Below are 18,803 nucleotides of genomic sequence, written 5' to 3' on the forward strand. Positions count from 1 at the left end.
CTGGGCGTATGCACGCTGACACGGTAGCCAGGTGTACGGTGTTTCCTCTGACACATTGGTGCGGCTGACTTCCGGGTTAAGCGGGCATTGTGTCAAGAAGCAGTGTGGCTTGGCTGGGTCGTGTTTCGGAGGACGCACGGCTCTCAACCTTCGCCTCTCCCAAGTCCATACGGGATTTGCAGCAATGGGACAAGACTGTAACTACCAATTGAGATGCCACGAAATTGGAGAGAAAAAGGAAACTTTTTTTTTTTTAGGTTTAACTCAGCATCACTCTGTTACCTTGGAATTGTCCCTTATTCTAACACAAGAAAGTGCTTCTTTTTTTTGGGGGGGGGGGGGGGGATTCCTGCTGGACAGGATGTGTGGATAGCTAGCTTAGATGTTTGTCTTTTCTAGAGCTATACCACGATCAAGGTTTGTGAAAATCACCCTGAACTCTTTTGGTCTCGTCTTTTAGATCCACCTCTAGCCTACCATGTCTGAATCGGGTTCTGGTTGTGGTGTTCCAGCCCAGAGAAGCTCACAGCTGGGTCCAGAGATGCTGTCAGTGATGCTGGATAACTGCAGTCAAACAGTGGAATTCAATGTGATTGTCAAGGAGGAGAGCGAGGAGAGAGAAATCAATGAGCAGGAGGAGGAAGAGAGAGAGGAGGACAGGAACTCTGTTGACTCAGGTAAATTCAGGCTAACATCCTCTTTGGTTCAGAGGTAAACAACCCAAAATAACCATTGATTTCCTGGTTCATTAAGAAATGTAAACTTACATATGTTTTTGGGTGTTGAATAAAATATTAATTCAGAATATTTAGGCAATTTAGCTGGCTAACTCATTGATTCTGGTTTGTAGTATAAACCCTCAGGCTTCTGTATGTGTAAGAGGGAAGGCGAATGCCAAAACAAAAATGTCTACAGACCAATGTGCAATGCATTGTAATTTGACAATTGTGTTATACAGTGGGGCAAAAAAGTATTTAGTCAGCCACCAATTGTGCAAGTTCTCCCACTTAAAAATATGAGAGAGGCCTGTAATTTTCATCATAGGTACACTTCAACTATGACAGACGAAATGAGAAAAAAAATCCCGAAAATCACATTGTAAGTTTTTTATATGTGTGATGCAACAAGCCCATTGCAAAGTATTTATTTCAATACTCTGTTAATTATAATGACTGAATCCTGCATTATTAAACTGAAATACTTTGTTTCTCTCTGTCTGTTTCTTATCCTATATCTGTTCATATTCTTACAGGAGAGAGCCCCAACCCAGACTCAGTCAACAAGCCCAGTTCCACAGCATCAATACTACCTGGCCGTGGGAGTTACCCCTGTCCTCAATGTGAGAAGAGTTTCAGTTCCTCAACTAACCTAAAGAATCATCAAAGAGTGCACACTGGAGAGAAACCTTTTGACTGCTCAACATGTGGGAAGAGTTTCAGTGAGAAAGTAAACCTCAAGAGACATGAGAGAGTACATAGTGGAGAGAAGCCTTACCACTGTACCACATGTGGGAAGAACTTCAATCATTCAGGAAGCCTTAAGCAACATCTGCGAATACATACAGGGGAGAAACCTTACCATTGCTCTCTTTGCGGGAAGAGTTTCAGTCGGGCAGGAGACCTGAAGACTCATCAGAGATCCCACAGCGAAGAGAAGCCGTACCACTGCTCTCTTTGTGGGAAGAGTTTCAATCAGCCAGGAAACCTAAAAAGTCATCAGCGAATACACATTGGAGAGAAGCCTGCCTGTGCTTTAAATTTGATTGTCAAAGAGGAGGAGGATGAGAAGGAAATCGATGAGAAGGAAAAGAGAGAAGTTGAGGAAGAGGAAGAAAATAGTGGTGTAATTAACCTAGGTACATCAAGACTTCCTGGTAGTGGGAGTTACCCCTGTCCTCAATGTGGAAAGAGTTTCAGTTCTTCAGGTAATCTAAAAAATCATGAGAGAGTACATACTGGGGAGAAACCTTTCCACTGTGCCACATGTGGGAAGAGTTTCAGTGAAAAAGTCAACCTCACGAGACACGAGAGGGTACATAGTGGAGAGAAGCCTTACCACTGCACCCAATGTGGGAAGAGCTTCAATCATTCTGGAAGCCTTAAGGAACATAAAAGAGTACATACAGGGGAGAAGCCGTACCACTGCTCTCTTTGTTGGAAGAGTTTCAGTCAGCCAGGAAACCTTAAGAAACATCAGAGAATACATACAGGGGAGAAGCCTTACCACTGCTCTCTGTGCGGGAAGAATTTTCGTTTCGCAGGAGACCTAAAGAATCATCAGAGATCACACAGTGGAGAGAAGCCTTACCAATGCTCTCTGTGTGGTAAGGGATTCACTCAGCTAAGAATTCTTAAAAGTCATCAGAGGATACATATTGGAGAGACGCCTGTCTGTGCGTTCAATGTATTTCTCCAGGAGGAGGAGAGTGAGAGGGAAATCAATGTGGAGGAAAAGAGAGATGTTGAGGAAGAGGAGGACAATAGTGGTGTAGTTGACCCAGATATATCAAGACTACTTGGTCGTGGTCGTTACCCCTGCCCTCAATGTGAGAAGAGTTTCCGTTCCTCAAGTAATCTAAAAAATCATCAAAGAGTACACACTGGAGAGAAACCTTTCCACTGCTCCCAATGTGGGAGGGGTTTCAGTGAGAAAGTAAACCTTAAGAGACATGAAAGAGTACATAGTGGAGAGAAGCCTTACCACTGCACCACATGTGGGAAGAGTTTCAATCATTCAGGAAGCCTTAAAGAACATCAGAGAATTCATACAGGTGAGAAACCTTACCACTGCTCACTGTGCGGAAATAATTTCCGTTTTGCGGGAGACCTAAAGAATCATCAGAGATCACACAGTGGAGAGAAGCCTTACCACTGCACTCAGTGTGGAGAGAGATTCACTCAGCTAAGAAGTCTAAAAAGGCATGAGAGAATATCCATTGGAGCGAAGCCTGCCTGTGCTTTCCATGTGATTGTCCAAGAGGAGGAGGAGGAGGGAGGAGAGAGAGAAGTTGAGGGAGAGGAGAGTAACGTGAAATAAAGGTGAAGTGAGGATACTTAAGCTAACTCAATAGCTATTGAAATTCACACCTTTCCTTGCAATGGCATCTTCTGTGACAACATGGTCATGGACAGCACCATTTAGGGCTATCTTCATCTTCTTTTACTTCTATGAGTGTATTGGAAGTTCACAAATGAACTCAACTTGAATACCACCACCACCTAATGTGCTGGAGAGTGTATTAATCTGACCTTTATTTTGACAGGGAGTCAATACTGAGACCGAGGTCTCTTTTCCAGATGAGGCCTGTATAGCATCACAATACACATTAAACTACCAATTCATATACACATGAATACACAATAAACACATTAAACTACACATTCGTATGCACGTTAAAATACATGTTATTGTACACAACAATACACGAAAACCAAAACAAACATATTCGGCAACAAGGTCTCATAACAACCGTCTGAAAGGCCCTGAAGGCACTAATTCCTGCATTGTAGATCATTCCACACACAAGGCGCAAGGAAACGAAAGGCTGATCTACTTAAATCTCTAGACACCAAAGGAGTCTCTATAAAGTTAATAAATCCTCTTATGGATTGGACCCTTTTTTTCCCTCCAATTTTCACCTAAAATGACCCAAATCTAACTGCCTGTAGCTCAGGACCTGAAGCAAGGATATGCATATTCTTGATACTCCCAGGAATGATGGATCATTAACTTATACATTAACTTTCACACATCTAGATGGCTGGGCAGGTTGGGTGTGGAGCCAGAGACAGCAGGGGTTCAAACTGGAGAACCCAGTGCCTGTATTTAAATAGAACAATAACAATTTAATGTATCAAATAAAACTATGCTACATTTTATCTGTAAGAAGGACCTTGTTCAGGCAGGTGACCAAGAACCCAATGACCACTGACGGAATTCCAGTGTTCCTGGGCTGAGATGGGAGAACCTGCCAGAAGGACAACCGTCTCCACAGAGCACTTTATCTGGACTTAATGGGAGAGTGGCCAGACGGAAGCCACTCCTAAGAAAAAGGCACATGACAGCAGGCCTGGAGTTTGCAAAGAGGCACGTTAAAAAGACTCTGAGAGCATAAAGGCAAAAATATTCTGTGGTCTGATGAGACAAACATTTTAACTATTTGGCCTGAATGCAAAGCTCTATGTCTGAAGGGAAAAAAAACAGGAACAGTTCATCATTCGTCAAACACTATCCCTACCATGAAGCATGGTGGTGGCAGCGCAATGCTTTTCAGTGGCAGGTACTGGGAAGCATGGTGGTGGCAGCGTGATGCTTTTCAGTGGCAGGTACTGGGAAGCATGGTGGTGGCAGCGTGATGCTTTTCAGTGGCAGGTACTGGGAAGACTGATAAGGATATAGGGAACAATGAATGAAACCAAATTAGGGCTGACCCCATTTTTAGTCTACTGGTTGATTGTTTGGTCGATAGTTTGTTGGTCGGCTGAGATTTCTTTAGGTGTGCAGTCACAAATATATATATATATATATATATATATGTGTGTATAGCCGTTGAATTTGCCGCCATTTCCTAGACCATGTTGCTATGTGCATAACAGCAAAGTTAACCCTCATATTGGTGTTGTTTACACTATTCCCAACGGGCAGAATAATATTATTGTAATCTTAAAACAGCCTCTGTTTGTCACGCATAATATGCACGCAGCTCTGGCTCCTATACCCTCCCTCCTTTCTCTTGATCTCGTGCATCTTTGTTGTTATTGTCGTGATCGTCATTATAATAACGTCATTGTCATTCGTAGGCTTCTTATAATAGGACTCTTCTATAACCACCATCGAGCTGTGGGCTTAAGAGCGCGTCCTGTTTTAGTCTTAATACTGTAACGTCGCTCTGTGTCAATCAATCATTTGTTCGTGTCGTGTCATCGCACAGCATGCGAGTCATTCATGCAATCAATCATTTGTTTGTTTCGTTTCGTGTCATCGCACAGCATGCGAGTCATTCACGCAATCAATCATTTGTTTGTTTCGTTTCGTGTCATCGCACAGCATGCGAGTCATTCATGCAATCAATCCTTTGTTCGTTTCGTGTCGTGTCATCGCACAGCATGCGAGTCATTCATGCAATCAATCATTTGTTTGTTTCGTTTCGTGTCATCGCACAGCATGCGAGTCATTCACGCAATCAATCATTTGTTTGTTTCGTTTCGTGTCATCGCACAGCATGCGAGTCATTCATGCAATCAATCCTTTGTTCGTTTCGTGTCGTGTCATCGCACAGCATGCGAGTCATTCATGCAATCAAGCATTTTAGTTTTAACATGAAAGAACAAAGGGAGTTTTGGGTAATTAGCCTGAACAATACATAAACCGGCCTAAACAATAAATAAACCGGCCTAAACAGCACATAAACCGCAAGGAGGAGAAATGGTGCGCTTAAAGCATCAGACAAGCTCAGTACATATAGTTGATTTTTATTCAAACACATATGGAAAAATACACGTTTAAACATTTCGACCAATCGATTGGTCAAAAAAAAACAGACGACTCTCGGTCGACCAATTTCTACATTTTTTGTAGGGAAAAGCTCTAAGCCAAATAAAGGCAAATCCTTAATGAGAACATGCTTCAGAGTGCAAACGACCTTAGACTGGGGTGAAGATGACTTTCCAACAGGACAATGACCCCAAGCATACAGCCAAAGTAATGCTGGAATTACTTTAGAACAAAAATGTGAAAATCCTTGAGTGGCCCAGCTAAAGCCCAGACTTGAATCCCATTGAAAATCTGTGGAAAGACTTGAAGATTGCTGTTCACTACTGCTCCCCATCTAACTCAACAGAGCTTGAAAAAGGCTGCAAGGAAGAATGGGAGAAAATCCCCAAATCCAGATGTACAAAGCTGATACAGACATACCCAAGATGACTCGAAGCTGATACAGACATACCCAAGATGACTCAAAGCTGATACAGACATACCCAAGATGACTCAAAGCTGATCCAGACATACCCAAGATGACTCAAAGATGATCCAGACATACCCAAGATGACTCGAAGCTGATCCAGACATACCCAAGATGACTCGAAGCTGATACAGACATACCCAAGATGACTCGAAGATGATACAGACATACCCAAGATGACTCGAAGCTGATACAGACATACCCAAGATGACTCGAAGCTGATACAGACATACCCAAGATGACTCGAAGCTGATCCAGACATACCCAAGATGACTCGAAGCTGATACAGACATACTCAAGATGACTCGAAGATGATACAGACATACCCAAGATGACTCGAAGCTGATACAGACATACCCAAGATGACTCGAAGCTTCGAAGCTGATACAGACATACCCAAGATGACTCGAAGATGATACAGACATACCCAAGATGACTCGAAGATGATCCAGACATACCCAAGATGACTCGAAGCTGATCCAGACATACCCAAGATGACTCGAAGATGATCCAGAAATACCCAAGATGACTCGAAGCTGATACAGACATACCCAAGATGACTCGAAGCTGATACAGACATACCCAAGATGACTCGAAGCTGATACAGACATACCCAAGATGACTCGAAGATGATCCAGACATACCCAAGATGACTCAAAGCTGATACAGACATACCCAAGATGACTCAAAGCTGATACAGACATACCCAAGATGACTCAAAGCTGATACAGACATACCCAAGATGACTCAAAGCTGATCCAGACATACCCAAGACGACTCGAAGCTGTAATCACAGCCAAAGGTGCTTCTACAAAAGTATTGACTCAAGGATGTGAATACTTATGTAAATGAGTTATTTCTGTAACTTAATTTTCAATAAAAAAAAATCGCAAAACATTTCTATAAACATGTTTTCACTTTGTCATTATGGGGTATTGGTGTGTAGATGGGTGAGGAAAAAATATATTCACATTTTAATTTCAGGCTGTAACACAACAAAATGTGTAATTAAGTACTTTCTGAAGTCTCTGTCGGTGAGAACTGTAACTCAGACAGGATCACCTTCTCAGTGGGAGGGGTCAGTTTATTCATGTTAATTGACTCCGGGGGCCACGAGTAACATAGTAGATGAGAGCACATGGGAAATCACGAGTAACATAGCAGATGAGAGCACATGGGAAATCACGAGTAACATAGTAGATGAGAGCACATGGGAAATCACAAGTAACATAGTAGATGAGAGCACATGGGAAATCACGAGTAACATAGTAGATGAGAGCACATGGGAAATCACGAGTAACATAGTGGATGAGAGCACATGGGAAATCACGAGTAACATAGTAGATGAGAGCACATGGGAAATCACGAGTAACATAGTAGATGAGAGCACATGGGAAATCACGAGTAACATAGCAGATGAGAGCACATGGGAAATCACGAGTAACATAGTAGATGAGAGCACATGGGAAATCACGAGTAACATAGTAGATGAGAGCACATGGTAAATGTTGAAAGCCAAGATAATCAGGTGCCGTTCATCACTGACTGATAAACAGCTGTATGCGTACTCATCACGTGAGGCATCACCAGTAACAGTGTTTTTTTTCACATGCCAAATAAAGCTAGGCAAGCGCAGCGCAGGCTGAGTTCACTGTGAAATGTGGACATGGAGAGCTGTTGCTAGGTAAAGAGACGGACATTAAATTGGGTTTTTATACATAACAGCAGTGCCAGATGTAAAGGCGCAGATAAAACAGCAGTAACCCAGGTTGTTTGAAGGGGGGGAGATCAACCTACATGTTGAAGGAGGGGAGATCAACCTACATGTTGAAGGGTTGGGAGATCAACCTACATGTTGATAGCAGATCAACCTACATGTTGAAGGGTTGGGAGATCAACCTACATGTTGATAGCAGATCAACCTACATGTTGAAGGGGTGAAGATCAACCTACATGTTGAAGGGGTGGGAGATCAACCTACATGTTGAAGGGGGAGATCAACCTACATGTTGATAGCAGATCAACCTACATGTTGAAGGGGTGGGAGATCAACCTACATGTTGATAGCAGATCAACCTACATGTTGAAGGGGTGAAGATCAACCTACATGTTGAAGGGTTGGGAGATCAACCTACATGTTGATAGCAGATCAACCTACATGTTGAAGGGGTGGGAGATCAACCTACATGTTGATAGCAGATCAACCTACATGTTGAAGGGGTGGGAGATCAACCTACATGTTGATAGCAGATCAACCTACATGTTGAAGGGGTGAAGATCAACCTACATGTTGAAGGGGTGGGAGATCAACCTACATGTTGAAGGGGGAGATCAACCTACATGTTGAAGGGTTGGGAGATCAACCTACATGTTGATAGCAGATCAACCTACATGTTGAAGGGAGAGATCAACCTACATGTTGATAGCAGATCAACCTACATGTTGAAGGGAGAGATCAACCTACATGTTGAAGGGGGGAGATCAACCTACATGTTGAAGGGAGAGATCAACCTACATGTTGAAGGGGGAGATCAACCTACATGTTGAAGGGGGAGATCAACCTACATGTTGAAGGGGGAGATCAACCTACATGTTGATAGCAGATCAACCTACATGTTGATAGCAGATCAACCTACATGTTGATAGCAGATCAACCTACATGTTGAAGGGGGGAGATCAACCTACATGTTGAAGGGGGAGATCAACCTACATGTTGAAGGGGGGAGATCAACCTACATGTTGAAGGGGGAGATCAACCTACATGTTGAAGGGAGAGATCAACCTACATGTTGAAGGGGGGGAGATCAACCTACATGTTGAAGGGAGAGATCAACCTACATGTTGAAGGGAGAGATCAACCTACATGTTGATAGCAGATCAACCTACATGTTGAAGGGTTGGGAGATCAACCTACATGTTGAAGGGGGGAGATCAACCTACATGTTGAAGGGAGAGATCAACCTACATGTTGATAGCAGATCAACCTACATGTTGAAGGGGTGGGAGATCAACCTACATGTTGAAGGGGTGGGAGATCAACCTACATGTTGATAGCAGATCAAACTACATGTTGAAGGGGTGGAGATCAACCTACATGTTGAAGGGGGAGATCAACCTACATGTTGAAGGGGGAGATCAACCTACATGTTGAAGGGGGAGATCAACCTTAATGTTGAAGGGGGGAGATCAACCTACATGTTGAAGGGTTGGGAGATCAACCTAGAGATCAACCTACATGTTGAAGGGGGGGAGATCAACCTACATGTTGAAGGGGGGGGGGGGGTGATCCTACATGTTGAAGGGGTGGAGATCAACCTACATGTTGAAGGGGGAGATCAACCTACATGTTGAAGGGGGAGATCAACCTACATGTTGAAGGGGGAGATCAACCTTAATGTTGAAGGGGGGAGATCAACCTACATGTTGAAGGGTTGGGAGATCAACCTAGAGATCAACCTACATGTTGAAGGGGTGGGAGATCAACCTACATGTTGAAGGGGTGGAGATCAACCTACATGTTGAAGGGGGAGATCAACCTACATGTTGAAGGGGGAGATCAACCTTAATGTTGAAGGGGGGAGATCAACCTACATGTTGAAGGGTTGGGAGATCAACCTAGAGATCAACCTACATGTTGAAGGGGGAGATCAACCTTCATGTTGAAGGGGGGACATCAACCTACATGTTGAAGGGGGAGATCAACCTACATGTTGAAGGGGGGAGATCAACCTACATGTTGAAGGGAGAGATCAACCTACATGTGTTAGTTTGGCCTTGTGAAAGGCTTCAGCCATATGTATACGGCAGGGAGTTTGATCCAGTGACTGATCATAAGGCGTTAGAGGCTATTGACAGTCCTCGCTCAAAGCCGTGCACTCCTATCAAACGGTGGGGAGCTGAGACTCCAACAATATGACGTTTGTGTTATCCACATATCAGGAGGGGAAAAAACAACATGGCTGACCCTCTGTCTCGTCTAATTGAAGAGACTGCAGTGAAAGACTCTCTCACACACACACACACACACACACACATGGAGCAGAGGAGAGCGTGAGATTTGTGGCTGTGAAACCATCTCCAAATGCAATGACCACAAGGGAAGTGGAGGAAGCATCAGCTACAGACAAAGAGCCAATAGAGCTGAGAAATGCTCTGCAGAGTGGGTGTTATGAGAGATGGCAGGCCTGTTTTAAAATTAACTGTGTATAATCCGACAGTCCTAAGGGGAACAGGCATTGTTTTGCCACGTGGGCTTTGTGTGACGGCTGTAGCCTTAGATCACCAGGGACATGTGGGTATTGTAGTCACAAAACTACATGTCATGGGTAAAGCACGATGGCCGGACATTGTAGTCACAAAACTACATGTCATGGGTAAAGCACGATGGCCGGACATTGTAGTCACAAAACTACATGTCATGGATAAGCACGATGGCCGGACATTGTAGTCACAAAACTACATGTCATGGGTAAAGCACGATGGCCAGACATTGTACAAAGCTGCAGAGAGACACGTCCTGCCATGGTTGTCAGATTGTAGCACGACCAGACGTGCCAGAACGTCTGAGACCCACAGAGCTACCTGAAGGACCGCGGCAGGACATCACCAACTGACCTATTGGGTCCACGACCAACAGGACACTCGGTACTAGTAGTTGTAGACTATTACAGCAGATATTATGAATGTGATATCATGCAATCTACTACCACAGAAAAAAAAGGTGATTGATAGTCTGGAGACTATTTTCAGTCGTCATGGTCTCCCATGAACAATCCCATCTGATTGTGGCCCACAGTACATGTCCTCCCAGATGCAGAACTTTTGCCAGGAAAATGATGCTGAGCAGAAAGGGAAATCCAAGATCTATGCAGACAACCGTCGCAGAGCTGAACACTCTGACATGGACATCGGAGACCAGGTTCTCCTAAAACAGGACAAAAACAGACAAGTTCACAACAACCTTCAACACTGTGATCAATATAGAGGGAAACAATGTGGTTGTTCCATCTCCAACTGGAGCCAGGTATCCCAGCAATACAACATTCATGAAGAGCTATAGAATTGAGGAGCCAAATCCACAACCAAAGGACAGAGGCTGACAGAGACTGACAGAGACTGTGGAACAGAGTCCTACTCTGAGACATTACATAGAGTCCAAACCAGAGACTGACAGAGACTGTGGAAAAAGAGTCCTACTCTGAGACATTTACATAGAGTCCAAACCAGAGACTGACAGAGACTGACAGAGACTGCGGAAACAGAGTCCTACTCTGAGACATTATATAGAGTCCAAACCAGAGACTGACAGAGACTGCGAAACAGAATCCTACTCTGAGACATTACATAGAGTCCAAACCAGAGACTGACAGAGACTGCGGAAACAGAGTCCTACTCTGAGACATTACATAGAGTCCAAACCAGAGACTGACGGAGACTGCGGAAACAGAGTCCTACTCTGAGACATTACATAGAGTCCAAACCAGAGACTGACGGAGACTGCGAAACAGAGTCCTACTCTGAGACATTACATAGAGTCCAAACCAGAGACTGACAGAGACTGCGGAATCAGAGTCCTACTCTGAGACATTACATAGAGTCCAAACCAGAGACTGACGGAGACTGTGGAAACAGAGTCCTACTCTGAGACATTACATAGAGTCCAAACCAGAGACTGACAGAGACTGCGGAAACAGAGTCCTACTCAGAGACATTACATAGAGTCCAAACCAGAGACTGACATAGACTGCGGAAACAGAGTCCTACTCTGAGACATTACATAGAGTCCAAACCAGAGACCATATTTGAGGGATCACCACAAAGTCCACGGACACCCAAGCTAGTCAGGCCTCACAGACTAATTAAACTGCCACAGAAGTTAACAGACTTAGTCATTTAAATAATTATCCTGTACTGTAAGGGGTAAAGAAAACAAGCTTATAAACTGGAAAAATGACAAGAACAAAGGACTAATGTGAAGACTGAATGTTTGAATTATGTTGTGAAAAAGGTGCAAAAATGTTTTGTTACAGTAAGAAAAAAATTATAATAATACTGTTTTGTTTTGTTTTTCTTCGAAGTAGACTTAAAAAGGAAAATCCATTAGGAGAACAGAAATAAGACATTGAACAGATGTCAAGAATAGAAGAGGCCAATTAGCTGTCTATAGCATGCTCCAAACACCTGTGTGTAAGTGTAACTCAGGAAGAGTAGTGGAAGTGTAGTTTGGCCGGATGGAGGCTCTATAGCTGTATGGATCTGTAACTGCTACAGTGTAGTTTAGTAGGATGGAGGCATCTGTAACTACTACAGTGTAGTTTAGTAGGATGGAGGCTGTATGGATCTGTAACTGCTACAGTGTAGTTTAGTAGGATGGAGGCTCCATAGCTGTATGGGTCTGTTACTACTACAGTGTAGTTTAGTAGGATGGAGGCTGTATGGATCTGTTACTACTACAGTGTAGTTTAGTAGGATGGAGGCTGTATGGATCTGTAACTACTACAGTGTAGTTTAGTAGGATGGAGACTGTATGGATCTGTTACTACTACAGTGTAGTTTAGTAGGATGGAGGCTGTATGGATCTGTTACTACTACAGTGTAGTTTAGTAGGATGGAGACTCTATAGCTGTATGGGTCTGTAACTGCTACAGTGTACAGTTGTGGGCAAAAGTTTTGAGAATGACACAAATATTAATTTCCACAAAGTTTGCTGCTTCAGTGTCTATATATTTTTTGTCAGATGTTACTATGGAATACTGGAGTATAATTACAAGCATTCCATAAGTGTCAAAGGCTTTTATTTACAATTACATGAAGTTGATGCAGAGTCAATATTTGCAGTGTTGACCCTTCTTTTTCAAGACCTCTGCAATCCACCCTGGCACGCTGTCAATTAACTTCTGGGCCACATCCTGACTGATGGCAGCCCATTCTTGCATAATCAATGCTTGTAGTTTGTCAGAATTTGTGGGGTTTTGTTTGTCCACCCGCCTCTTGAGGATTGACCAAGTTCTCAATGGGATTAAGGTCTGGGGGGTTTCCTGGCCATGGACCCAAAATATTGATGTTTTGTTCCCCGAGCCACCTAGTTATCACTTTTGCCTTATGGCAAGGTGCTCCATCATGCTGGAAAAGGCATTGTTCGTCACCGAACTGTTCCTGGATGGTTGGGAGAAGTTGCTCTCAGAGGATGTGCTTGTACCATTCTTTATTCATGGCTGTGTTCTTAAGCAAAATTGTGAGTGAGCCCACTCCCTTGGCTGAGAAGCAACCCCACACATGAATGGTCTCAGGATGCTTTACTGTTGACATGACACAGGACTGATGGTAGCGCTTACCTTGTCTTCTCCAGACAAGCTTTTTTCCGGATGCCCCAAACAATCTTAAAAGGGGATTCATCAGAGAAAATGACTTTACCCCAGTCCTCAGCAGTCCAATCACTGTACCTTTTGCAGAATATCAGTCTGTCCCTGATGTTTTTCCTGGAGAGAAGTGGCTTCTTTGCTGCCCTTCTTGACACCAGGCCAACCTCCAAAAGTCTTTGCCTCACTGTGCGTGCAGATGCAATCACACTTGCCTGCTGCCATTCCTGAGCAAGCTCTGTACTGGTGGTGCCCCGATCCCGCAGCTGAATCAACTTTAGGAGACGGTCTTGGCGCTTGCTGGACTTTCTTGGGCGCCCTGAAGCCTTCTTCACAACAATTGAACCGCTCTCCTTGATGTTCTTGCCTGTGAAGCCCTTTTTGTGCAAAGCAATGATAACGGCATTTGTTCCCTTGCAGGTAACCATGGGTGACAGAGGAAGAACAATGATTCCAAGCACCACCCTCCTTTTGAAGCTTCCAGTCTGTTATTCAAACTCCATCAGCATTGCAGAGTGATCTCCAGCCTTGTCCTCGTCAACACTCACACCTGTGTTAACGAGAGAATCACTGACTGACGTGATGTCAGCTGGTCCTTTTGTGGCAGGGCTGAAATGCAGTGGATTTTTTTTTTTGGGGGGGGGGTTCAGTTCATTTGCATGGAAAAGAGGGAATTTGCAATTAATTTCAGTTTATCTGATCACTCTTCAGAACATTCTGGAGTATATGCAAATTGCCATCATACGAACTGAGCAGCAGACTTTGTGAAAATTGGTATTTGTTTCATTCTCAAAACTTTTGGCCACGACTGTATGTCAGAGAGGCCCAGCATCATCCGGTTTAGGGTTTGGCCCAGGGTAGGCCATCATTATAAATAAGAATTTGTTCTTAACTGACTTGCCTAGTTAAATAAAATACATTTTAAAAAAATGTCAGGTTGACGTTAAATTCATGTCCAAGTAAAGAGGGAATGTCGTGTATTGATGTGACTGTGCTGACATATGACGTCACCACAGGAATGTGGGGCTTATTTCACGGACAGCTACGGAGTAAAGACATGTTGAAGTTTACCTTCGAGTCTGGTTGAGTTAATGTAGTATAATATCCTAAGTATAGGATTGAACAAGAGAGGCCGGTAAAACTTGCACAATGACTACGCTGATACGACGCTCACGAACATTTCCTGCCGCATCTCATAATCGAGACCAAACTCACTCGGAAAGTGGATACGTTTTAACCGCTTGCTCTACGAGACCTCACCATTTCCAATTATTTTCAGCCAAACAGGAAATCAGTTCCAGGTAACCTATTGCTAATGATTATTATTTGTTTTAATGATGCTTGTAACACGGTCTGTAAACCAACGCATTCCAGGATGAAACCGCACTGGTTTCCGCGGCCTGGTTTTGTTGTTCCCCCAGCTAGTTAGCTGTTAGCCAGTTAGCAACACATCTCCCGTCCAACCCGTTTGTGTAGCTAGCTAGCTAACATGCTAACTTTTTTTCAGGGTCACTGTTGAAGTGTGACTTCCATTTAATAGTTAGCCAGCTGTCGACTCATCGTGAGTAAAATGACTGTTGCGAGGAATTAGCTAACCGGCTGCTCCTTGTTTAGCCACAGATAGATAGGTTGGTTACAAAATATTTGGTTTAGCTATCTAGGTAGCTAGCCAAATTAGCTGGACTAACCGTTGCTAAACTACCCCGCTACAGGTTTATGCAAACAGCTAACGCCTCGATCATACCGACAGTATTATTGCGTTTTGGTACTCCCGAGTGGCGCAGAGATCTAAGGCACTGCATCTCAGTGCTAGAGGCGTCACTACAGACCCTGGTTCGATTCCAGGCTGTATCACAACCGGCCGTGATCGGGAGTCCCATAGGGTGGCGCACAATTGGCCCAGCATCGTTAGGGTTTGGCCAGGGTAGGCCTTCATTGTAAATATAATAATTTGTTCTTAACTGGCTTGCCTCGTTAAAGGTAAAATAAAAGTAATTTCCTATCCAACTGGTCCGGCGTTTGCCTTGCAGCATTGATTTGCAGAGGCAGTGCGTTCTGTTTGGTGATTTATGTTGAATTTATTGAACATATGCGTCAAACTGTATGCATAGACGTCTTGACAGAAATGGTAGCAGAATGTGAATGTTGCACACATATCCAGATGATGCTGTGTACCTTTTTTGTGCAATAATTATGTTGGTGTGATCAAGGCATAACCCCTTTTCCATAATATGTTCAAGCAAATTAAGAAGGAATGTCGACCTAAGAAGCAAAATTCGGTTTTCCATCATAATGATACAGCTGTGACGCAGGCAAGAATAACGAAGTACTTCTGGGTCATGGATCTTTTGTAATCCTCCAGAATAAGAGTCCCGTTTATTATGGATAAACTGACAAGATGCATGTCTCTCCGCTCTCGTAATGGGAGTGGTTGTCCACATAGCGGCACGGTGGGCTGTCTAGCTCCTCCCCTATCCTTTCTTTGACTTGGTCGATACATCTCATTGGTCGATACATCTCATTATTGTAATCCTTTAAAAAAATATTTGATGAAGGTTGTTGACGTCAACCGCCTGTATTCAATGGAGAGATTGTATGCTACTACCATTTACTACCATCTTGGGACAACTCCAGTATAGTGTCCTACTTATAACAATCAGTACGCTCATGTAACGACTTAAACATTACGAAACTTCTATTAGGTCAAATAAACCTTGTGTCGCAAATAATATTTTTTTTGTTGACCGAATTCGACACACTCTCATTGACTTCATACAAAACCGGTTGCTTAGTCAAACAACTGGGGCGGAAAACACCACCTGCTGGACGGATACAGATTTGCACCCTAGCTGGGGCTCTCTCTTCCACTTCCTCTCTGTGTGAATACTTTGTAAATTAATAATTAGTGCATAATTATCCATGTATTTTATCCTTGTAATTATTCTTTGTTTGATAACAAGTATTTCTATAAGATATTGTGTGATTTATTTGTTTATTTGAATCCTAAATGGTCAACAATGTTGTTTGTGTGTGTACTCTTATCTTGTGTACGTTGTGCTGCAGTAACAGGTCCATTCTACCCAGGAACACTTCTAGTCTCCAAGTCCACTGAGTTTACACCCCCAGGAACACTTCTAGTCTCCAAGTCCACTGAGTTTACACCCCCAGGAGCATTGCTGCTCATTTTGCGGCCCTTAAAGAGTGGCCAATCAGCTTTAATCCACTTGGTTGTCATAATGGACATAAATACTGCACCGTACATAATCGATTGTGTCTAATAAAACCAGGGTCCAGCCTACTCACTAACGTCCATAGCATACAAAACAGAATGTACGTGTCCAATATGAAAAATCTACTTGGATTGGCTATTCTTTAAGGGCTGCAAAATGAACAGCGACACTTCTCTGGGTGTAAACGCGGTGACAGTGTGAACGGACAGTGACGTTGTGAAGTTGGCAACGATAAGAAGTAGCCGGGAGTAGCAGATAGCGTCGCTAATGCAAATACACCTATTCTGGAAATTCATGAGCTGGAATATTTCTCTAGCTCTTGACTATGGAAGCAGATTACTAACTTGTTCCGGTTGAAGATCATTAGTTTGGTAACGGATACGAGAGAAGGGTACTAATTGATTGTTTCACAGTGACTCTAAAAGAAAATATCATTATTCCCTTCATGGAATAAAGATGTTCCACGAAGAGAACTGAAAGTCATTGAAGACGTGGATGTCGCTTGAGTCGCTGATTTTATTTAGAATTGGGGGAGAGAAAAAAAGGGGGAAAATTTTTTTTCTTCTATTGACAATTTTATATCAAATCAGATGAAAGTTGCTGGATCGAATCCCCGAGCTGATAAGGTAAAACATCTGTCATTCTGCCCCATGAACAAGGCAATTTAACCCAGTGTTCTACCGGGCGCCGAAGACGTGGATCCAGTTGTACAACTGGCGAGGTCCCCCCCCTTTCCCCTGTTTTATCACAGGTGTAGACTTCACAGTGAAATGCTGACTGACGAGCCCTTTCCCCTGTTTTATCACAGGTGTAGACTTCACAGTGAAATGCTGACTGACGAGCCCTTTCCCCTGTTTTATCACAGGTGTAGACTTCACAGTGAAATGCTGACTGACGAGCCCTTTCCCCTGTTTTATCACAGGTGTAGACTTCAGTGAAATGCTGACTGACGAGCCCTTTCCCCTGTTTTATCACAGGTGTAGACTTCACAGTGAAATGCTGACTGACGAGCCCTTTCCCCTGTTTTATCACAGGTGTAGACTTCACAGTGAAATGCTGACTGACGAGCCCTTTCCCCTGTTTTATCACAGGTGTAGACTTCACAGTGAAATGCTGACTGACGAGCCCTTTCCCCTGTTTTATCACAGGTGTAGACTTTACAGTGAAATGCTGACTGACGAGCCCTTTCCCCTGTTTTATCACAGGTGTAGACTTTACAGTGAAATGCTGACTGACGAGCCCTTTCCCCTGTTTTATCACAGGTGTAGACTTTACAGTGAAATGCTGACTGACGAGCCCTTTCCCAACAGTGCAGAGTTAAAAAGGAAAATTAGAATAGTTCAACAATAAAATACAAGGCGTAGCGTTACCAAGTCTGTCTGTGTGAGGTTACATGGATACATGGATACATGGTTACATGGATACATGGATACATGGATACATGGTTACATGGTTACATGGATACATGGTTACATGGATACATGGTTAGATGGTTACATGGATACATGGTTACATGGATACATGGATACATGGATACATGGTTACATGGATACATGGTTACATGGTTACATGGATACATGGTTACATGGTTACACGGTTACATGGTTACTTGGTTACACGGTTACATGGATACATGGTTACATGGATACATGGTTACATGGACATACATAATTCTACCACAGCGATCATTTTATTTTTAATTTATTTTAAGCACATTTGATTCCGAGTTCGGACACACAACATTTTGTTTGTGAAAACTAAGACAGTAGTACATTCAGACAGTAGTACATTCAGACAGTAGTACATTCAGACAGTAGTACATTCAGACAGTAGTACATTCAGACAGTAGTACATTCAGTTGTTCTGAACTCACTTCACTTTGCACTTAACAGGGAGGCTCGCTTTGCTGTTGCCAGCACATGTGCAGATCAAATACAATCTGCTGGAATTGATTTCATAAACAATTAGCTGGAATTGATTTCAAATACAATTAGCTAGAATTCAGATGTTATGCTACATGTCCTATAGTCTGAAAGGTTGCTCAGAAAACCTTGTTTTAATCGGCGTTGATGCTTGCTTTGATTTTTGACCGTATACTGATTTTAAGATTTTTTCTTTTTTTTCTTTATTTAACCAGGCAAGTCGGTTAAGAACAAATTCTTATTTTCAATGACAGCCTAGGAACAGTGGGTTAACTGCCTGTTCAGGGGCAGAACAACATATTTTGTACCTTGTCAGCTTGGGGGTTTGAACTTG

The 18,803-nt window shown here is 43.1% G+C and overlaps 1 protein-coding gene across 3 annotated transcripts in view; it reads left to right on the forward strand.

Annotated features, from left to right (window-relative positions):
• The window catches only part of LOC110487164 (uncharacterized), a 39,920-nt gene that overhangs the window by 10,305 nt on the left and 10,812 nt on the right, over positions 1-18,803 (forward strand). Inside the window, exon 1 of one of the 3 annotated variants that reach the window (XM_036942200.2) lies at positions 14,309-14,618. The exons of 1 other annotated variant lie outside the window; for it this stretch is intronic. In XM_036942200.2, the coding sequence (XP_036798095.2) occupies positions 14,467-14,618 (152 nt within the window). In that variant the 5' untranslated portion in view covers positions 14,309-14,466. Of the gene's footprint in view, positions 1-14,308; positions 14,619-18,803 lie in introns of those variants that run through there. One more of the 3 variants, XM_036942198.2, reaches the window with a different exon arrangement.

The sequence above is a fragment of the Oncorhynchus mykiss genome, chromosome 13 (genome assembly GCF_057628025.1).
Source record: "Oncorhynchus mykiss isolate SJ-2025 chromosome 13, ASM5762802v1, whole genome shotgun sequence".
NCBI lineage: Eukaryota > Metazoa > Chordata > Actinopteri > Salmoniformes > Salmonidae > Oncorhynchus > Oncorhynchus mykiss.